This window comes from Chondrus crispus, genomic scaffold (assembly GCF_000350225.1).
Source record: "Chondrus crispus Stackhouse genomic scaffold, scaffold_46, whole genome shotgun sequence".
In the NCBI taxonomy this organism is placed as follows: Eukaryota; Rhodophyta; class Florideophyceae; order Gigartinales; family Gigartinaceae; genus Chondrus; species Chondrus crispus.
The window spans coordinates 161187-183820 of record NW_005179382.1 but is presented as its reverse complement, the minus strand read 5'-3'; the positions used below and the strand labels follow the sequence as shown (position 1 = coordinate 183820).

The 22634-nt window shown below is 51.7% G+C and overlaps 6 protein-coding genes; 3 read left to right on the top strand and 3 right to left on the bottom strand.

The window, feature by feature from the left end:
* Positions 1 to 1233: 1233 nt before the first annotated feature.
* CHC_T00006567001 (hypothetical protein) lies at positions 1234 to 2346 on the bottom strand. The gene has a single exon (XM_005719268.1). The coding sequence runs from the start codon at positions 2344 to 2346 to the stop codon at positions 1234 to 1236; it is 1113 nt and encodes a 370-aa protein (XP_005719325.1).
* An 807-nt stretch (positions 2347 to 3153) lies between these two features.
* Positions 3154 to 3719, top strand: CHC_T00006566001 (hypothetical protein). XM_005719267.1 is given in 3 exon segments: positions 3154 to 3164; positions 3165 to 3255; positions 3337 to 3719. 2 exon segments carry the CDS (start codon positions 3165 to 3167, stop codon positions 3717 to 3719), a joined length of 474 nt encoding a protein of 157 aa, XP_005719324.1. The 5' UTR covers positions 3154 to 3164.
* Positions 3720 to 6822: 3103 nt separating this feature from the next.
* CHC_T00006565001 (hypothetical protein) lies at positions 6823 to 9858 on the top strand. The gene has a single exon (XM_005719266.1). The coding sequence runs from the start codon at positions 6823 to 6825 to the stop codon at positions 9856 to 9858; it is 3036 nt and encodes a 1011-aa protein (XP_005719323.1).
* Positions 9859 to 12039: 2181 nt separating this feature from the next.
* Positions 12040 to 12231, bottom strand: CHC_T00006564001 (hypothetical protein). Its single transcript, XM_005719265.1, has one exon. The coding sequence runs from the start codon at positions 12229 to 12231 to the stop codon at positions 12040 to 12042; it is 192 nt and encodes a 63-aa protein (XP_005719322.1).
* Positions 12232 to 19109: 6878 nt separating this feature from the next.
* On the bottom strand, positions 19110 to 19659 carry CHC_T00006563001 (hypothetical protein). XM_005719264.1 is given in 4 exon segments: positions 19110 to 19268; positions 19269 to 19354; positions 19487 to 19601; positions 19602 to 19659. The coding sequence occupies 2 exon segments, from the start codon at positions 19599 to 19601 to the stop codon at positions 19269 to 19271; spliced, it is 201 nt and encodes a 66-aa protein (XP_005719321.1). The 5' UTR covers positions 19602 to 19659; the 3' UTR covers positions 19110 to 19268.
* A 309-nt stretch (positions 19660 to 19968) lies between these two features.
* CHC_T00006562001 (hypothetical protein) lies at positions 19969 to 20124 on the top strand. The gene has a single exon (XM_005719263.1). It carries the CDS (start codon positions 19969 to 19971, stop codon positions 20122 to 20124), a length of 156 nt encoding a protein of 51 aa, XP_005719320.1.
* Positions 20125 to 22634: the final 2510 nt, after the last annotated feature.

Genomic DNA, 22634 nt, shown 5'->3' with positions numbered 1-22634 from the left:
CTCCTCCGCCCCGTCGCCCGAGGGCCCGCCGTCCGCCGCCCCGCCCGCCCCGACGCGCGGGCTCACCGCCGAACGCCTGCGCCGTCTGCTGCGCATCACCATGCGCCTGTCCATCCCCTTCTTCCGTCGCGACCGCTCCGCTAAGTGGCACGCCCTGGCCTGCGCGTCGCTGTCCGTGCTCGGATCGGCCCTGGGCGCCGTCTTCACCGTCGTCATCGGTAACCTCTTCACCGCATTGAACGAGCGCAATGTCGCCGCGTTTTGGGATGGCAACATCTATGTCTTTGCTTTGTGCGTCATCCTATTCCCGCTGGCAGCGTGTACCAGCTTTACCCGCGCGACGTTTGTCCTCAGGTGGCAGCAGTTTCTCACGAAGAGTGGCCTGCGCATGTATTTTGGGGGGAGCAACTATTACAAGCTTAATGGGGCGCAGAAAAGGGAAGGCGAGGTTGGGACAGAGGACGGCCTGGACAACCCCGATGAGGTTATTGACCAGCAGTTTGCGGAATTTGCGAGTAGCATGGTGGACTTTACGTTAACCAACCTGAAAACAGTGGTGGATGTCGTGCTCTACTCGGTGATTTTGCTGCGGATCTTCCCGCCAATGTATTTTGTGATTGTGGTGATCGTGGCGGTGGGCATGCTGCTTGTGAACCGAATAGGAAAGAAACTTTTTGACCTCCAGGCACTGCTTTTGCGGAGGACAGCGGTACGTGAGCAAGCGAACGAGCGTTGGTGTTGTCACGAGCGCATGCGGTGAGCGCATGAGCGAAAAGCGATGAGAAAAGTGTGTCCTCCTAACTGTGTCCCAATCGGCGTGTCGCGCAACGTGACAGGACTTTCGGTTTGCGCTGGCGCGAGTGCGCATGCACGCCGAAGCGATTGCTTTTTACAACGGCAGCGAGGCCGAGCGGGCGATAAGCGAGGGCAAGCTTGACGGGCGGGCACACGCGCAGCTCGCGTTGAGCAAGACGCAGTTTCCGATGAACCTGTTCATCAACAGTTTCTATTTTCTGCCGATCGTGCTGCCGCTGCTCATTCTCGGGCCGTTGTACTTTGCAGGTCGCATCCAGCTCGGCGAGCTGACGAAAGCGGAAGCAGCGTTTTCCGTGCTGTTTAACAACTTGTCGTTATTCATCGGGGACTATGACCAGTAAGTTTGTTCGTCTGTTTGTTTTGTTTCTCTTGTGGGCGCTGGGGCGAATGTAGGTCTGGGGGGACGGGGGCGTATTTCTAACGAATTGTTGTGGTTGGTGACATGTACAGATACTCATGGCTTGGGGCGTCGATCGAGCGTCTCTCTGGGTTTATTATCAAACTGGAAGGGAATCTAGACAATTCGTCGCACGACTTCAAGCTGTGGGAAAACGAAAGCGAAAGCGCAAGCGCAAGCGCTAGCGAGAGCGCAGGCGAAATGAAAGGGGCAAGGGAAGTGGAAAGCGAGGGGGCGAGGGCGTCAACGCGCGGGAACGGAAACGGGGTGGCAAGCAGCGGTGCGGGGGCGGGGGCGTGGTCGGGGCGGATCCACACGATCGAGGACGCGACGACGAGCGGGATCTCCGTGCGCAATCTGTCCGTGTACACGCCGTGCGGGACGCGGCGGCTGATCCACGACCTGTCCGTGGAGATCCGGGGCGGGGAGCGGGTGCTAATCGTGGGGCGCAGCGGGAGCGGCAAGACGAGCCTGCTGCGGTGCCTGGCCGGTCTGTGGTCGCACGGGACCGGGACGATCGTGCGGCCAGCGCGCGCGCGGATGATATTCCTGCCGCAGCACGCGTACTCGCCGGCCGGGTCGCTGCGCGAGCAGCTATGGTACCCGGGTCGCGGGGCCGCGGGCGCATCCCCCCGCGCGCTGGAGGCGGCGCTGACGCGGGTCGGGCTCGGCGAGCTGCAAGCGGCGCTGGGCGACGACTCTGCGTGGGAGCGCGCGCTCTCCGCGGGCGAGATGCAGCGGCTCGCGGCCGCGCGCGCCGTCGTGCGAGAAGCGGCCGTCGTCGTCGTGGACGAGGGCACCGCGGGGCTAGACAGGGACGGAGAGCGCGTCGTCATGCAGGCGCTCCGCGATATCGGCTGCGCAGTCGTTAGCGTCGGACACCGTAAGAGCTTGGTGCAAGACCACGACACCGTCGTCGTCGTCGGCGACGGAGGCGAAGTGCGCGTCGTGCCCGCGTGCGAGTTCGAGATGGAGAAGGAGGGCATGTGCTGACGGGGGCGGGCGGTGTTTTGTACGGCGCGACGTCTATTTTTACCTATTTTTACTAGAATAATGATGAGCAAACGAGCGAAGGCTGTGCACGCGCGTTCACAGCCTTCGGTTGTTTTCGAGCCTGTTTTCTGTGATTGCATGAACGCCGATGGCCCCTCCCCTCCCTCCTCGAGTCTTGTGTGAGTCTCGCGCCCTATTGGCTACAGTATTTGTTATCGTAGGTCTGAGACTTAACTTGTCTCTGGATGGAACCACATCTTCACGCCTTGCTCGAGGAAACTATCCAAAGTACTGTACCACTGTACTGTGGGTACAGCATTGCATTACTCATTCTATTGCAGCAGTATCGACCGCAGCGCAACAAGTATTCTCGAAATTGACACGGAAACAAGCCGCTTTAGATGTTGGCGAAACCTGCAAGCGAAAAGTCTGATTTAGGAAATGGGGTGAAAGCGGCAGGACATGCAAAACGGCAGGACATGCAAACGGCAGGACATGCAAACGGCAGGACCTGAAAAACAGCAGGCCAGGAAAACAGCCGGGATAGGACGGAAAGTCATGCATGCGCGGCGGCCTGCCTGTGTCGACCGATTCCGCCATTCCCCCGCCCGCATCCTGCGCCTGAACCCGCTGCGCCTGAACCCGCTGCGCCTGTCCCCGTCCCCGTCCCCGCATCATCGCCTGCGTCCCACTCGAGCTCGCGGCGCCATCTCCTCGATCTGCGCGCCGCGTCGCGCGCGCCCCGCTCGCGCCACGCGTCCCGCCTTGCCTCCGCCGCCACTCGCCGCGCGCCACGTGTGCCCGCTCCCCCCGTTCCCGCGCCAGTGCTCCTCGCGATCCGCTGTCCCCCGCCCTGCATCCCCCCAAAGGGCTAACCGAGGATTAAAGGCCCTCATTCCACCTCGCCCGGCAACCCTCCCCCCCCGCACCTCCCCGCCTCCCCTGCCTGCCAAACACCATGTCCGCCCTCCTCCGCGCCGCGCGCGCCCCCCCGTCGCTCCGCGCCCGCGCGCTCGCCGTGCTCCCGCGCTTCCTCTCCGCCGCCTCATGTACGTGCTCCCGCCCCGCAACACCTCCCCCGCAGACGCAGCCACAGCCCCGCTAACACCGCCCGTGCGCGCCCGCCGCAGACCCCTCCGACCGCAAGTACAAGGCGTCGCACGAGTGGGCCAAGCTGGATGGCGACGTCGCCACCGTCGGCATCACGGACCACGCACAGGCCGCCCTGGGCGACATCGTCTTCGCAGACCTGCCCGAGGTCGGCTCCGAGGCCAGCGCCGGCGAGCGCGCCGCCACCGTCGAGTCCGTAAAGGCCGCCGCTGACATCTACGCCCCGCTCTCCGGAGAGGTCGTCGGCGTTAACGATAGCCTCGACGATAGCCCCGACCTCATCAATAAGACCCCCCACGACGACGGATGGATCTTCCGCATCAAGGTTAACGACCCCGCCCAGATCGACGCCCTCATGGACTCTGCCGACTATGAGAAGACCATCGCTGAGGAGGCCGAGTAGCACTCGGGAGGAGCATGTTCCCCGCGCTTGCTTGCCCGAGTTTGTGTAAACTTGCCCCGCTTTCTGTACCTCGCCCTTGTCTTCTTGCCCCAACAACCCGGTGCATTGCCCGCCGCCGTGTGCTCGCCTTGTAGCCCCCACGTCCTGCCTCTTGCGCTTGTCCGCCGCATGTAGCTACCGTGTACTTCTGCATGCGCCACCCCCGCCCGCTTGTTTTACACGTGTTTAAACCATTTCGTTTTATTCATCCTCCCATCACCATCATCACGCCAGTCATCGCACACCCCCCACTACTTGCGACCATCCTTTACGTTTCTAAATCGCTGCTCCAACGCGTCGTCGTTCAAAAACGCCGGCGCGGCCGGCGGCGGCGGCGCCGCGGCCCCAGGCCCGCCGTACTCGCCGCCGGGCCCCGCCGGTGGCGGATAGAACGTTCCTGCCGCCCCGCTGGACGGGTCGAACGGCGGCGGCGCGGTTGGCGCCGGCCCGGACGGCCCCATCCCGGGAATCCCGTACCCCGCTCCGGGGTACGGGTTGTGCCCTGGGATATTCATCATGCCACCGCCGCCGCCGCCGCCGCTCGAGCCGCCGTAGTCGTCCGACGGCGGGGCCGACGGCGGGGCCGACGGCGGGTAGTTGGGCATGCCGGGCACAAAGTGCGGCTTTGGCAGCGGGCTGGGTCGGTAGTAGCCGTGGCCGCCGGACGGGTCCAGGTCGCCGTACTCGGGCGGCGGCATCCAGCTGATGTTGCCCTCCTTGGCGATCTTCTCCAGCTCCTGCAGCACGAGGTACCCGTCGGGCGCCCCGCCTTCTAGCGTGCGCGCCACCACCTTGTTGATGTGCTGCGTGTGCGGGCCCTCCAGCCGCGTCAGCGGGTCGATGACGGCGGCGCCAAAGTGGTTGCGGAACATGTTCTTAACGTTGCGCAGCTCGGGGATGTTGAGGCGCGACGAGGCGTACACAACGGATGCCACCGACTCCTTGATGTCGGTGGAGGCCGTGTCGAAGTCGCGCTGGTCGCTGAAGACGGTGTTCGAGTTGGCGAGCAGCTCGACAAAGGTCTCGACGACGTCAAAGGCCTCGACCTGCGTGCGCTCGCGGAGCACGCGCTCGCACTGGATGCGGGCGAGGGTCTCCTTGTTGGCGGAGAGATGAGTCTGGATGACGCGCTTGGTGGCGTCGATTTCGTTGTCCTTCTTGCCGTGCTGGATGGAGATGCGCTCCTTGGCCATCTTGAGCTGGATGCGGAAGGCGGTGGCGTCCCAGGGGATGGAGACCGGCGCGGCGGGCATGACGGGTGCGGCGGGCGCGGCGGCAGGGGGAGCCGCGTTCTTGCCGATGGCAATTTTCGCAAGCCGGCCCTTGATACCCATGGTGGAGGGCGTGCGAAGCGAGGCGTGCGAAGCGAGGCGTGTGAAGCGAGGCGGGCGGCGCGTGAAGCGGCGCGAGGGGTGAGGAGGAGGTTGGGATGGGAGGAGGCGGGGGCGGGTGGTCAGGCGAGAAGTTTGCGTGCGGTTCACTTGAGACTGTTGGAAGGGACAGAGGTGGGGGGATGGGGAGCGGCGTTTCGGTAGATGCAGGAAGTCTTGGGAAAATATAAATGTGTTGGAAGGAGTGACGTCAACGTTGACAGGGACGTTGGGAGTTGTGACAGTAGCAATGAGTGTCAAAATTGCCGGCCGCGGCCCGTTTTCGTGCCTCACTCTTCCTCCGCCAGCAATGACACTCACAGACGCCAACAATGAGCTCATTTCTCTCTCCCCACTACCTCTTCGGCTCACTGAGCTATTTCGGAGTGGTCTCCAACATTGGATCACTGATATTACACGTGTGTAAGTATCACTTTCAACTTGAAAGTGATACACGTACTTATACACGTGTAATATCGAAAGTTTCAACTGCAACCAGTCAGTGACCAAACCTTTTTTATTCTGCAATTTGGGAATATGATAAAATTTGTGTGTGACCACTTGTTCGAAACTCCCCGAAAAACCTGCCCTAATTACATCGTCGACGTCGCTTTTCTCGCCTTTCTTGATCCCTCTCCTTTGATTTGAAGTGTTTCGTTTCTCAAAGCGACGACAACCCCCCCACATGATGCAATCGATCATTCGTCGTGTCTGCAACTGTCCATCCGAAATTTAAGGAGATCTGCTTCGTAATGAATAATGTGGAGAGGGTATCAGCCGACCCTCACATTCTTGGCAATGGGACTGTTACTCCGTGCTTTGCCTGTAGTCTTTGTCACCCACAGAAACCGACCAAGGCAGTTACACTAACAAATGCCAAGTTAGAGACATACGCAAGCGTTGATACAGGGGGCATTCTAAACCCGTTTGCCAGGCTCAAACGGACCGGAAACCGGACTATTTCGCTTTGCACTCCTTGTCGTGACAAGCGTTGGGGTTGGAATGTCATTTCGTCTGACAGAAAGTACGGGAAAAACAATGCTGCCCGCGCATTACGTGCATGGCAGACGAGGTGTGCTCCAGATCGGGAAAGGTCAAAAAGAAAAGTATGTCATATATGCTCATCAATAAGGAACGGATCGACTGTGGATGAAGATGTTGTTAGAACCCCGAGCTGTGACTGGACATTATACAACATTATCTCCAGAGAAGACTCCTTACTAAATGACGTGTTTATGATGGAGTTTCGAAGACGCACAGGTTGTGACTTTGAGACCGTGCGGGAATTGGTCGAAGACCCGTCCAAATATTATCTTTGTTACATCCACATCAACCATAGCCGCTATTCTCAAGAGGCTGCGTTCAGAGAAATATCGGAACAGCGATGCACGACAAAAGCACACTGCATTTTCTGGAAAAACGGATGCACACACAAGGACGAGGGAAGAAAGGGTAGACTTTGGCGTATACCTATACATGAAATGGACAATCTTGACACGTTGGAGTCTTTTGCTCAGCTGGAAGAGACTGTATGCTCCCACTCGGCGGATCAGTTTCATGCACGTGATGTCATGGGAAAGTACTGCTGCAGGAGTTGTCTTTACATTATCAACGAAGGCAAAGATTGTAACGCTCCGTTACTTGCACCAAAATCTTTGAGGCTACCAGTTGATCAAACACTTGTCCGACTTGTAATGTTTTCTCTGGAGGGACCCAGCGTTGCCAAACAGTCTATTATTTTTACTGATTCGGACAGGAATGGAATTGGTCTTATTGGGAGAACAATGAGGTCATCTTGCATTTTATCGATAGGCAACTCAGAACACAGCGTCCGAATGCTGCCGTTCCAGGAGGTTGTGCGTGAGCGCAAGTGTCTTCGTGAACCGCCATTATGTACCACTGTGTTGCAGCCACCAAACATTGATGACAGGACATTGCACAAACGAATTGAGCCAGTGCTCGCTCAGAAAGGAATCATTCTGAAGAAAATGAGCTATCGACTCCGTTGCTACATCCACGTAAGTCAGGTTGACAAGTTCCTGTCAGATATTGCTACATCACGCAGCAAAAAACTGATAAATAATGCACGCCCGAGCATGGATGAAATGCGGTCCCATTACGACGCAATAGCTCGGCATTTTGAGGAGCACAAGGGCCGTTTTTGGGCTGGTTCGTGGTCTTTGACTGAAGAAGTGGCCTCTATACCAAGCCCTTTATGGCAGGACGTGATGCTTACAATGGCTTCAGACAGTAGACTGCGAGCATGGAAAGTATGCGCAAGAGTTTTGGGAACGCAGATGTATGAAATGTTTCCCCTTTCAAATTCTCCGGATTGTTTGCCTCATCCATCCATTGAAGAGGAACTGCATAATGGCACTCAATATTCCCGCGCTGATTTATTGCTTTGCGTGAGAGCTCTGAAGGTCATCGAACAAACTGTCCTTTCCAGAACAAAGAGCATTTCCGGTCCCCTGACTATAACGATCTCCGTTAGTGGTATATGTGAAGTGACTCCCTCTTTTATAAGCGTTCTAAATGCCATGGGCGTGTTTCTTTCTTACACAAGTACAGAAAGATACCGTCAGAAGTTAATTGCCGAAAGGGAGCGCTGCGGTCCTTGGCAGCACACTAAATTCGATGAAGTGATAATGCCGGTACTTCAATTCGACAATTGGGACATAAAGCCATTGCACGCTGTCAAGGTTGATGGGAAGTCTATGCCAAAGGTGAATGGGTCGCTACTACAGGGAGTGGTTCCAGGACAGAAAAGAAGACGGGAGAATATCGCCGAACACAGCACGAAACGCCCCCGACTGGATTCTTGGAAGAGTGTGCGTGGGCTGGGATGTCGTGATGCCTTCATTAATAGATTCTCTAGCGTAGAGAACACTATGCTTGTAAAGCAGTTCTCCGACATCGCATTTGGTCTCACCGCTCTGTTCAGGGGTCAATTGGTGGGCCGGAAAGAATCAAACAACAGCGAATATAACAGTCAGACAATTGCGGACATGACCTTCGGTGTGCATGGTGCTCCTTTGAATTTTCGCACCCTACTCCTTTCTGCTTTTAAACCACACGGAGGGAAAGACCCCTCGGATGAGTCTCTGTACGATGAACAGGTTGTTTATGTCGAAATCAGTCGTGACAGCGCTGCTGATATTATTACTGTGCGCAGATTCATTAACCTTGTTAAGGAGCAAATTCGTCCAGGACACCCTGGTCGTCCTAGATACGTTGTTCTGGCAGGTGATCAGCCCTCTTACAAAATGTTCTGCGATTTGTGGCTGGACTCCTGGCGGGAAAGCCGACAGGGAGGTGAGGGCGTGGGGGGTGCAGCTCATACATCTTCGAACTGCAACCTGCCGCTCCATGAATGGTTCATTCCCTTTCCTGGTTTCTTTCACGCAGAAAAACAGATTATGTATTCGTTGAGCAAGGAGATGTTGGACGGCCTCGGTCTGGAAGAGTTAGCAGCGTGCGCGGGACTATCGCCATCTCATGTGTCCAATATTTTAACTAATTCCCATGCACGAAACAACAGAGCCGTACTATTCAATCTGGCTTGTGCGATCATTATTCGTCTCATCGATATGGCAATGGCAGAGGATGCGTCTGTGCGAGAAAAGGTTATCAATTTGCACAGCATATCTTCCCAAAAGCGGGTAAGTGTCGATGGATCGCAGGTTGTTAGAAATCCGTCTCGCACAATGCTTCCTGTAGGTGAGGCAAATCTGACAGGTACCCTGTACTCAGCAACTAGTGATTTAGTTACTGGGGAGGTCATCTCAGTTGGAAACATTCTGCGAGAACATGCACAGAAGACCTTCAAGGGAAGGCCCAATGGTGAGCATTTCGTGCACACTGTGTTGTTCGCCTGCTTACTGCCCACTGTAGGGTTCCATGTGCTCTCTCGAACTGGTCATACGAACTTCACGGATGCATTTTGGTTCAATCACAATGCTATCCTACATTCAACAACACATCTTAAGTACCAGGAGGTGTCTCTATTTTACGCTTTCTTCAGGGGAATTATACCGTCTGCTGTAGAGCAGGAACTTTATAATACGAAGCCTGGTCGCATGGTATTGAAGTTGTTGAGCTTCACTGGTCGCGGGAAGGAAGCACTTGACATGTGGGGGTATTCGTATGTTCATTTGGACGAGCTTCTGGAGATGCTAATTGTAAGGCATCTGAAGAGTCTCAGCGTTAACCTACTAGGACATTTAGAGAATTCTGCTGGCTGGTTGATGCAGGTATCTATGTTCAGGGCACTCGGGCGATACATGACCGGGGCATCGAGGGCTTACGGGCGGAGACGGGAGGCAGACGGTGTAGGAGAGTTGCCAGGACCTTTGGCAGCTTTCGACAGAAACGCATGCCAGTGGCGAACAGTATCTCGCATGTTACACGTTATGCGAGAGGTAGTTTTTCTAAATTTGGAACATCGAGGTGGGGAGTGGCTGACTAATGTGTTCAGCTTTCCTCCAAAACGCATGAATAATCCTATGGACCAGCAAGGCATACTGGACATTGCGAGTACTGGAGAGACAACCGCCAAACTTCATTCCTCCGTCATCTTTCCTGACGTATTCGGGCCTCTCACTGAAGATGAGAGGAAGAAGTATTTCGGGGGGAAAAAGTTTAAGCGATGGACGAGATGCCGGGCCGTGCTGAGACCAGCACAATCAATGCGTAAAAAGGAGGTATTATTGAATTTGCAGATCATGTAGAGCGTAATACGCAGGTGATAACGCAAAGCTCGAACACTCCGAAGCGGGCCACATCAAAAGAGGCCATGTCCAAGTTACTGGCTGAACGCAGACGCAAACTTGAGAAGAAGAAAGAAGCATTTTATGAAGAGGAAAGATGGGCAATATCAGAGGGAAATGTGGATTATTTACGCGAAGTCACAAGCAGAAGAGACGTTTTTCATGGTGAGAGGTATCTGATATCCCCATTTGCGGATTGTCTCCTGGATCACAACGGGAATCTTAACCATGGCGCAAAGGCAAAATTTTTGAGGTACACAGTCCGCGGGAATAGAGAAATTGTCTATCCATTGAACAATGTCAGCAAAAGACTGGAGAACGCATCCAATAACGGACATATTGTTTCGCAGACACTGCATGGGGCCAGTATTCCTGCTTCTTTGACTGTGCAGGTGGATGTCATGAACGCACTACATTATAGGGGAGACACAGGGGTACGCGGGACGTCTTTGCAGGACATCGTTACCGGGAAGATGAAAGCAATTCTGCGTCCGTGGGTTACAGGGCAGAGCGGGAATTGCATCAGGCAGTTGCACTTGCACATTGACGACCCCACGCTCGTAATTCCGCATAAAAAAGCAGAACAGAACCGACGGGATGCCGGCAGACAGAGGAAGCAGGAAGATGGGGACATTTTGGACCGGAACCGGCAACTTGTACGCTTAGAATTTCAGGATGAGCTCAATGTGCCGTGGTCATATTTGCTCAATGACAGGGAATACAAAGACGAATTGGGATCCCTTCATTTGTTTTGCGGAGCCGTTGCAGCCTTCGAGTTGTTCGAACGGAGAGCTCATAATTGCAGTGTCTTTCTACATGGAGGCTCATTTCTCATTCCGACGTCATTTACGCAACGGAAGCCGTGCGAATTCCAACCAGAAAGGGTAGCGATGAATGACCGGGATGACGTTGGTACGGGACGAGTGATATTGCAGCTCGCACGGGAGGGGTTTCTCGATGGCGAGGTGGGTGACATGTTTGCGGTCCCCCGCTCACGATGCCTTGTTTTCCAAACAAGGGGACCAGCTTATGTCGGAAACGTCGACATCCGACATGGTGAATCTGAGACTAGATTTGTTGCAACAATGAATGAATATATATCTCCCTCAATCTCCAGCGTAATTGGGAGTACGACGTCAAGAAGTGATAGAGGCAGCTCCTCTCTCAGTCAGCAGAGAAGCGTTGAATTATGCTGTCAATCAGTCATTCTTTCCAACGACACTGATGTATTTCTCATTCTGCTTTCCAATCCTGACATGTTCGGAAAAGGTTTGGTTCAAATACTATCTGATACAGTGCATGAGGTAGATGCAGCTGTACGTTGCCTGCGCTTCCTTGGCACATCCGGAAAAGTGCGGCAATATTGTACAGTTTAGCTGGATGCGACTTTTCCCCCTCATTCTACGGTATGACACACAACCTTTTCTGGGAAGCCTTCGTTCCATTCCTGCAACATGGCGGCTCCCTTGCTTCTCCTTGGGAAGGTAATGTGGACAATGTCGATAATTTAATTTGCTTCCTATATCTTCTGAAGAGGGGAAAGCGGAAGTTTTGCACAGAGGAAGAACTAAAGCAAACTATGAGAGCAATCGTAGAGGGAGGTGAACAGGATGCACGTAAACTGGCTGATGTTAGGCGGCAGTTCTTCATTTCAAGCAGTCCAGCGGGAACATGGGGATGGAGAGTGGATGTAAGAAACTTTATTGCGGACTGTGCTGCTTATGCTAACGAGCTGCTACCACATCCAACACATTTAAAACTTCATGCCAGGAGAGCTAAATTTATTGCAATGAAGTACTGGGGGCGAGCGAGCGAACGGGACATATCTCCGTCCGTGGTAGGAGGATGTGGGATAGAGAATGGATATGATATGGATGGGTCTATTGCGCTTGAAGAGGAGCAAGCTGTGAAGGATGTTGTGGTCAATATCAAAAACTTCATGACTTGTTGCAGTTGCAAAGGCAATTGCTTGTCTCGCAGATGCTCGTGCTTCAGAAAAAAGGAGCGTTGTATTGGATGCAGGTGCAGCGAAGATCTATGCAAGAACCGTAGGAATGGATATGAATCAGGTCAGAATGCGAGAGTAGTTCAGGAGAGTGGACAAGAAAACCCAATTGCGACAAACCCCACTGTACGAATCATTCAAATTGAGGAGGATGCGGAGAGTGAATTGCAGTCGGATGTTAGCCTGTTGGATGCCCGGCAATCCTCCGCTGGAAGCATGGAGCTCGTACAAGACGACGTGGGAGCACTAATACGATAAGCGACGAAGCTCCCACAAGGATATGCTTGCGGGATAGGATGGCGGTAGATAATGGAATGTGTTTTGTTCATCGGCTAACAATAATGAAAAATGTGCATGCAGTTGAGTAGGATTATCACGACACCTGCCATGTTTGGCAGAAAAAATCTGATTGTGTTCGCGATACTCCGAGATTCCGTTTTTAAACCACACAACGCAAAGGGGAGGCCCTTCCGCACATAATCCACCACTCATGCGGCAGTTTAGACTTGTCTAACGAATAAATGACGAACTACACCTCTTCGTCGAGGGCATTTTCATCAGGGAGATGTCCGCGACATCTGACATGGAAACAGTATGAGCACTCGATGAGCCTAAAATTCAGTTATGTTTTTGATAATCAGGAGTATGGGTCTTTGATACCATACTGCACGATTTGCAGATAATTATTTCACAAATAGGAACAGATCACTCACTGCAACGGCTCCATACAAGCCGGACACACAAACGTCCTAGCTGCTATTAGCCCCCACCCCTTAATCTGGGTCAATCTTTTTAATTTAATGAAAAAACACCTTCTAGTTGGCCTTGCGCTCCACTTTTATTCCAGCAGGTCAACCAATACGTTTCCTATCTTACGTCAAAACGGCGCTTATCAACGTCAAACAGATTGCCCGTGCTGTCCTCGACAGCTATTGGCTGGGTAACCGATCAGGGCTCTCCCTGCCCAATGTATGAATCACGGTTTATCATACAATCCTTAATTTTACTTCAAAGTTTTAGGGCACTCCCGGCGTGCACGGTGCACGCTGACGTGCGGCCCACCTCCGAAAGCCGCAAGATTGTGCACGCGTAGCCTCTCTCATCCCACGGTCTCGAATCCAAACTGTATGATTGATTTGTGCTCGGCGAGTGTCCTCCCTCACACGAATCCGATCTGCAGTCTCTTCCTCACGGGCTGCTCGCTGAGAGACAGCTTCCACCTGGCGGGCAGTCCTCTGCTCCTGCTCTGCTGCTCTAGTTGCCTCCCGTACTCGTAAAATTTCCAATACACCGTCAGTGGTTAATAAAGCCCGAGCCCTTGTATTTAAAGTCCCGTTTTCTAGAACCGCCCCATCACTTCTCAATAAATTTCGAGACGACAAAAAGCTCTCCGACAATTCTTTCAAGGCCTCAAACGCTTCCTCCCTCGACGAATATGCTCCACGGTTGGTGATGTCTCCACAGCGAATGACTTCAGGAATAGCCCTCTTCCATACATCGCACCGCACACCACAACCCTTAAACCCATTCACAATATTTCCGTGTTTAACCTTACTATATGCAGAGTGCAGTAACTCACATACATGTCATTCCGAATTTCAGCAGTAGCAATCAATGACCTGTCATTCAGGGCATTACGTAGATACGTTTGGAACGGGGAAAAAGCTGAGTAGTCCAGTGTCTCGGTTCGGTGGTTTTTGTGAGCGGGAAGAGCCACTACATGGATTTTGTACTCTCGCAAAAGCGATCGCTTTTGCCATACCTCATACAAAGACCTTTCGAAAGGGCTTTGTATGAGGTATGGGCCCCATATCCGTCCATCGTCAAAATTAGATTCCTATGTCTTTCGCGTATCTCTTTTGTCTCAGAGACAAAATTCTCGCAAAACCGCAAGAAGATCTGGGAGTCCATTCCCGCGGGATCTCTGAAGGCGACAAGGGCATTTCCTGGGAGATAACATGCGGGCGAGTCCCGAGTCCCGTCGGGTCGTACTCGGTACTTGGCCCGCTTTCCAGGTAAAATTGTTATCGGTGTCCAGCTGCGTCCGTATGCAACGACTGGCATAATCGTTACGTGGGAAGCATTTCCCGACCACTTCATATCAATGGAATTATTCCGCCCCCTGCTCTCCAGCGCAGCCTTCGCTCTCGCTCTGAACGCTGTTCTGGTAGAGAAGCCGGAATCGTTTAAATTGAAAATTTGAGACCCATGTGTTACCTGAAATTCCCGATACACTTGCTCAAGACGAGCGAAGTGTTCTGCAAAATTTGACGGTGACATGGTGACAGCGCGGTCGCTCTCTAAATTGCAACGTCTTTTCATAGACAACTCTGGATGTCGTCGTAAAAAGCATTGTAGAAACCTGTCACCTGGGCGCAGATTTCGAAAAGGAATCGTTTCCTTGCGTTCTTGTGGAACTCGCTCAACGAAGTGCTGACCTAAATCTTTAAGACATTCACGAGACAATTGCGTTCCGTTTCGCGCGAAGTCCAGCGCGGAGTCGAGGATGGTTTTTTCCTCACGGGCATGGAGAGCCGAGGGTCGGTCTTGAGGGGATGGTGCGTCTTTGGCATTGACAAATCGCTGCAAGGAAGAATAGGGAATGTGATGCAAGCGAGCGGAGGCACGAATGCTTATTTTTTTGATGGTCACAGCGGTCTGTGCAGACCTGAGACACGTGAGTTTGGTAGCCGTGGGGAGGTGGGCAAAGCGCGGGCCGTGGTGCACCACGTTGCGAGGGTGTGGTGAGGGTATTGAGAATGGTGAGGCTACGATAGGGACTTGAGAGTTGCTCTGAGGGACCAAATGAGGGGGTGGTGGTCTTGTGATAGTGAGCTGAGGTACGATAATGGGCGGTCAGATGAAACTTGATGCTCCGAATTCAAAAATCGGATCGGCAGGGCGCGTAGTCCGACCCGTTTTCATAGAAACGCTCATCAATGGAAATTGTTGTATCATAAGGTCATGTTCATCAAACATTTATTGAAAAGTTAGACCCAAGTTAGAGCACTGATTCATGTTTCGGGCGGGGATGATAGTCCTGTGTCACACACTTCGGGTGTGACACATCACTGCGGTGTTTCTGATGAAGCGGCAGTGTTTCCGTGGACAGAACAGGCTTCTGCATTCCTGTATGTCGACATTAAAGACCGAGCAGTTGAGAAGATGTCTCGTTGCAAAGAACTAACGCTTTGAGACTAGAAAAGTCTAGTCGCACTGCTGCACTCTTCTGTCAGCCGCAGTGGTACGCACGAAAATGTGTCTACTGAGAAACTTCCCCAAAAGAGCTGCTGTACGAGCCGATATGTCCATGGTGCACCTAGACTAAACAACAAGGCACGAAGAGCACTATTCTGCCGACTGGTGTACATGAATGAATATCAGAAAGGGAGGTGGGCACAAAGGCCACAAAATTCTAATTTCGTTTACGAGATCTCTCTGATTCGTGCGCTGCGTAATGTCGAGTGACTAAATGCTTTTCAAAGCAACCTAAGAAAGGAAGAGAACAGCAGCAACTTCCGAGTTGGCGAGAGTAGACCTAAAACGATATGCCTTGGCAGGGAGGGTAGCCCCGGGGCACGCCCCCAAAACAGCAGAATTCTAATCCCGGGGGCGCGCGATGAAAGCCTAATGAAAGCAAAGCACAAGAAGTGAAACAAATTCAAGACGAGGCAGCGGGCACAAAGTCGAGAGTTTCTGGTGTGAGTTGCAGATTTCCCTTGTCGCCCAAAAACATTTCCTGGATGATAGAACACTTACACTCAGGGTCAAAGTTTTGGCGGGTAGCCTCTCGAAGCTTGGGAAGGCGAGGCTGAGCCGGAGCAGCCGCAACTACGGCCAGAAGACAGGCAAGGAGGCAGATGGCGAGAGAGAACTTCATAGTGCAGAGGGAAAGAATTTGCTGAAGTGAGAAACGGTTTGCTGTTGGAGATGATTTGCTGTTGCAGGGAAGAGGGATGAGTGGGGAGATTTCGCTTCTCTAACGCAACGGTTTTATACGCGTTTTGGGAAGTTGCTTGGATGCAACATCCCAAAACTGCCGTGCCTATGCTGTAGCCTACAGCATAGGCACGGCAGTACTGCACTGCTTCCATATTGCGTGATCTGCCTAGATCAGTTCATCGCCTGATTTCTTCGAATAGCAAGCAGCCTTTTGTTTTTGTTATTCACACGGGCCCACAAACAATACTCACGCTGTCCTCCTGGAGTTTTACATTCTCTGGAGATGGGCACACCAGACCCGCTATTGTAGACGCTCAGATCTCTTGTGAAACACGCGAACCCCGACTCATACAGTACACATGTAGATGAACAAGCTACGGTATCTGATTGGCCGCGCAGTATGATTGAGAAAGACAATTGGAGGATCAGGGGCGGTGCTCCTTGAGTATACCGCATGATCCGATTTGGTGTCAGTACCACCAGGTCTCTTTCGCTTCACCGCCGCTGGTGCCATCTCTAGCATTTCGTTTCACCATTCCCTCATATGCTAGGAGAGCATATAAGGGGATGGAGATACTGTAGGGTAGGAGAGAGGAAGGAGTGCAAAAAACAGCGAACTAAAGACAACCAGCAGCTAACAGCAAACGATAAAAGGCCCTTTCCCTGCCAAGTGACGTCCCCTTCAGATAACGTCCTACAGGGCTACATCCGCAGATCTCTATTTGCGCCTGTATCCCACATTGCGTAGGCGTGCTCTAGCGTTTTCCCGTCGACGTCTCTACTATGTGGTCCGGTACGCGAGAGATAATGGCATTGGCACTATTCTTGGGCGCATTCTCCCTGGTTGTAAATATATATATATACAGTAATAAAAAATATATATATATTTTTTTTTCATACGCTATATGCACCCCATTCTTGGGGGTCTCAGCACAAACACACCAGTCAAGACCCAACGCCGAATCGAAGGGAGTTTGGATGTAAGACGCAACGCCGAGACGAAGGGAGTTTGGATACGAAACAATGCCTTCATACCTGCTTCCGACTCGTTGTTACGTCATAAAAAATCTGTCTAGCTGTATACCACGCACCTAGAAAGTGCGAAGAGCTGAGATGCAGATGCAAGACAAATAGATACAGTAAAGTTTTACAAGGGTACTGTTACGACTGGTCCTTGATGATCTCGCCACTGGCCGGTCACTTTTGCTTCCCGTGGCCTCGATGCCCTGTTTAAAGTTTACTTCGTGCGCCGGCCTCTCTCCCCTAAATACCCCGGCCATCCAGCCGCCGCCTCCCGGTCCGGCCTACGCTATCCCCTCCTTGTGGCTCGCCTTTCGTGGCTGCGATCGCATTCCTTTCCCTTCATCCTCCTTTTCCCGCTTTTGCGTCGTCTCTCTTTCATTTCGATCCGTCTCCGTACGGTAGGACGTGCGGAGACAGGCCGTCACACTTGCTAGTCCCGTCTCTAACTGACAGCCGTGACTGTAAGTGTCTATTCCCTAACAGTGCTGTAGAGTACAGAACGAATGCTGTATCTCCATCCTACAAGATACGGAATAAAGCATATATAAGATCAACGAATACCTCCATCCTACATGTACAAGATACGGAGTAAAGCTTATGATCAACAAGATACGGTAGCATTTGCGCAAATAGAAATTGAAATAAAGTGGGACAAGATGCGGTGAAGCACAGTGCTGTAGGGCAGGCCTGGACGCTTTGAGAGATAAATCGCAGGGATTGCTCAGCAAGTAACTTTGGAGTAGCTCCGGCGTCAATAGCGAGAAAGATTTTATGCTAGTTTCTTTGCGTTCGCACTTGTAAATTTCGCTTTTATGTAACAAATGCTATCGATTTAGAAGCTTACAATTCTATAGCCGTAGCCTAGAAATGCGAGAAAGCGATGAAGCTTTGTTCGTGAACTAGCTCAACAAAAAGCATGATAAATGTCAGTAATGAGAGGTTTACACTCATTTCACCACCAAATGATAAATGTATTCTGCCAGCAAGCAGCTACATACTGCAGTACACTGCAAAACGTTTGCGCATAGCTACATAGTTGGAAAATGTAAAACCCTTCTGTTGCGGCGGCTTTGGATTTCTTCGCTATTTCGGTTCTCAAAGTCAGCTGATCACCCGTGCCAGTCAATCATGGAAAATTGTCGGTTGGGAGGTGCCGCCAGGCCCAACTGTACTGCTTGCTGTTGTCCGCTAACAAACGCGAAATTAATGATGTTTTGTCTCTGCTGATAAAACCCCCTCCTAGGGGCCATGCCTGTGCCTCGAGCTAGATTACAGTGCATTACTTCCTGTCTTCTTCTCCCTTCATAGGTTAATGGTTGATGGGATATTACTTCTGACAAATACATATGCTGTATGTTCGTACTTGTTTGTAGGCAGTCAGTGTGTCCATGTGCGCTAATAAATCGGAGTTGAATGACGGTACTTAAGTTGCAAATCATTATCCAGTGTCAGGGCACTTCTAATGTGATGTAAGTTCAAAAATACCAATTCACAGATGACACAGTTCTTGAAGGGAGAGAGTCAGTAAAGGCGATATTCTTACCCCCTATCGCTCCTAATGGACATTATCGCCGGTCCATGGGCCTTTTGTAAACATTTCCGTTTCTTATATCCCCTTCACTAACTCTTTCCTACAAGAGAAACAACGCTGCCGTGACAATCGATTTGTCGAATACAAAGGCACATGAGTTGTTCACACGGGAGACTTGTGCAGCTGCATTTCTCCTCGAATTTGAACTACCCCAGCCTTATTCCGCGAGCGAGACAGTTTCACCCTTACATCGCGTTCTGTGTTCTGGAAGTGTTGCACAAAAAACGACATCAAATGCTTAAATTTTGCCAATGACTTGTGGAGAAGGTACTTCTCATGAAATTGACTGACACGCATTCCTTAGTATTGAGACGCCTCCGTAGGATAACCAGATCAAAAGCCTGGCGGATGGACAAGATGTAGCAGCCCTTCGATGTGGAAAATGGCAATGTTGGTTTAGCAACGAGGGCGATTGAAGGAAGTCAGTCAGTATCCTCAGTGGCCTTCACGAAGTCGCAGAACTTTTTGTATAATGATGAATAATACATATCAACAAGCACTGCTCTGTCAGCGGTAGTGGCAAACACGGAAATGTGTGTACCGAGAAACTTTCTCAAGAGCTGTTGTACTAGCCGATGTGTCGATGTTGCACCAAGTCTGAACGACAATACATGAAGAGCACTATTCCGCTGAGTGGCGTATACGAATGAATCTCAGAAAGGGAGGTGGGCACAACGGCCACAAATTCTAATTTTGTTTACGAGATCTCTCTGGTTCGTGCGCTGCGTAATGTCGGGTGACTAAATGCTTTTCAAAGCAACCTAAGAAAGGAAGAGAACAGCAGCAACTTCCGAGTTGGCGAGAGTAGACCTAAAACGATATGCCTTCGCAGGGAGGGTAGCCCGGGGGTACCCCAAAACAGCAGAATTCTAATCCCGGGGGCGCGCGATGAAGACCTAATGAAAGCAAAGAACAAGAAGTGAAACAAATTCAAGACGAGGCAGCGGGCACAAAGTCGAGAGTTTCTGGTGTGAGTTGCAGATTTCCCTTGTCGCCCAAAAACATTTCCTGGATGATAGAACACTTACACTCAAAGTTTTGGCGGGTAGCCTCTCGAAGCTTGGGAAGGCGAGGCTGAGCCGGAGCAGCCGCAACTACGGCCAGAAGACAGGCAAGGAGGCAGATGGCGAGAGAGAACTTCATAGTGCAGAGGGAAAGAATTTGCTGAAGTGAGAAACGGTTTGCTGTTGGAGACGATTTGCTGTTGCAGGGAAGAGAGGTGAGTGGGAAGATTGTGATTTTGTGGCGCAGCGCAAAGGTTTTATACCCGTTTTGGGAAATTGCACCCAAGCTACAACATAAGCAAGGCACTGTTGCACTGCTTCCACATGGCGTGATCTAGACAGACCTGCACCTTTCCTCGTTCATTAATTACCTTGTACGGTGCTACGGATTCCGTATTGTGCGTTTGTACAATGAGCAGTCTGTCAAGAGTCTTGACAGACTGCTCATTATACATATTATACAGGTGTTGCATCCAATGTGCGTCTTGAGTCAACACGCACATTGGATGCAACACCAAGCCTTTATCAAGAGAGAATTGAGGCACATATGCAATAGTAAGTTCATTGCCGGTTCCCGTCGAATAGCAAGCAAGCAGTCTTCTTTTCACAAGAGCTCGCGGCAGTGCCAATCCTGGCCTCGTGGAGTGTATACGCTCTCATGAGATCAATATCGATTGATTGAGAGCTGTCGAGGTGCAAGACGGTTGAAGATACCACAAGCTGCCATGACTTGCAGGGGTTTGATAGACTTTGGAGGGACGACAAGTTGGTTTATGTGACAAATGGCCAGGGGGATGTCACGCTTGTGGCAAAGGGATCAGAATGAGTTCGATTTGGAGAAATCGGGAACGGCCTGCAACGGCAGATCGTGGGTTGACAAGATTTGCGTACGGCATGCATGTGTGCCCACGCTCAGTCGGATCCGACCGGACCAATTCCAGGCACCAGACTGCAGCTCTTTGGAACGTATCTCGGCGAGTACGAAACGGCTCGCCACCCTCTGTCCCCTTCGAGCACAGTCAGTGTTTTTGCCTGTTAGAGCTTGCTATTAACCGTCTCTCACAAGTTCAGCAAAATCCCGTTTCGTATCCAACAGTCAACTCTCGGCCAAACCCGTAATCCAGAAGGGCGCCGAGCTAACGCATGTGGGGCGGGAACGAGCCCGCCTCTGGGCTCGGTTGTCGTGCTTTCAGATGGAAGCACTGCGGTCCAGGAGATCAGGTACGACCTCATCTCCTCACGTGGGTGGAGACCCGCTGGATTGCGTCCCTACGTCCCTACCACATGAAAATCTTCTTCCACAAAATGATAAATCACGAATATGTCAAGCTACTCCGGCCAAGTATGAATGGCATTATCGCTCTGGGACATTCCCGTAAATGTCGACAAATAAGGTACAGCAGGACTATCTCCATGCGAGATGCGAAATATAGAATAATACTGGAGTACAGTACACAGTGGAGCAGGTCTTGATGCAATCTGAGATCCGTCGCAGGGATTGCTGTTGTGCAATAAGCCAATGGGGTCATTTCTAGTGTCTATTATACCGACAGCCTCAATTGAGGTACATAGCCTCAATTGAACGCTATTCACAAGCGCCAAAAAAGGACCGATACGGTACCTATGCACGCTTTTCGCGCCAAAAAACAGCATCAATGCCCCCTTAATAAGCGTGGGACCCTTCCCACATCGCCAATTTTCGAAGTGGTACGCAGCAGTACGTCTTGGAATCAGGCTCGACATTGCGAAACTTTCCCAAAATGACCGCCGCAAAAGACCCACGCCGTCGCATTGGTGCGCAGGTGCACACTAAAGCAACCTGCGTCACCAATGTATCCGAGTGCGCTCGCCTGTACGGAAGCAAGGCAAAAGGCAAACTTCTCAGTGGAACCGTCCAAGAAGTCCTCGTGGACACAATCAAAGGCCGTAGGCAGACCTCTTTGAAGGTGGAATGGACTGTCACAGTCCAACCAACCATTACAACAGCTGTAAAGGCGGTTAAGCTTGTTAACATCAAGCACGGTAGTGCCGAAAGGGTTGTTCGTCCGAGCGCCGAACCTTTGATTCCAGCGAGTCCACCCCAAACTCCAGTCACCCCCGCTACAGCCTCAACTGTAAGCAAGGCAAAAGCATGGGTTAATCAGCAATCCTGGGAACAAGCATCTGAAGACAGCAGCGGCACATCGACACCATCCAAAAGTACCGAACCAGACGCCATTGCACATGATATTCCATGGTACAAAGAGCATGTCACAGCCCCCATTGGTGGGTACTCAGCTCGCAAGTTTTGGACAGTTCGAGCGTGGAATGGAACAAATATATCTGAAGGCGCTGGAATCCAAGACCTTACACCATTCGACTGCTTCATGAGCATGTATCCATTTGAGCACCTCTCGCTTGTGACCGAACTTACCAACGAGAACCTCCTGGGTAAAGGTAATACAGGCATCTCACCGTCGGAAGTGCTTCGGTTTTTTGGGGTCCTTATCCTCATGACACGTTTCGAGTTCGGCAGTAAGCAAGATTTGTGGAGCTCTTTACCTTCATCTAAGTATATACCTGCACCTTCTTTTGGTCGCACGGGGATGTCACGAAATAGATTCTTTGATATATTAAGCAATGTTCGCTTCAGTCGTCAGCCATCGCACCAGGGCAATCTTTCGACAGCACCATTTCGATGGAAACTTGTGGACGACTTTGTGCAGGCTATCAACATGCACAGATTGGAGCGTGTGACGCCTTCTGATCTTATTTGTGTCGATGAGTCCATCTCGAGGTGGTATGGACTAGGAGGTCACTGGATAGACGTGGGACTTCCACAGTATGTGGCAATTGACCGCAAACCCGAGCATGGGTGTGAATTACAAGATGCCTCATGCGGGAGAAGCGGTATTATGATGCGTTTAGAGTTAGTGACAACGGCAGAAGATGAAGCGAAAAAAGAGAATGAGGGAAGCATGTTACATGGAGCTGCAGTCTTGAAACGTCTCGTTTCACCGTGGTCCGGTTCGCATAGAATCGTGTGTGCAGACTCTTATTTTGCAAGTGTTTATGCTGCTGAGATGCTGCTGAAGTTGAACCTCAAGTTTATCGGTGTCGTAAAGACAGCGACAAGGCTGTATCCAATGGATTACCTTTCGAAACAAGAGCTTTCGGAGAGGGGACAGCATAT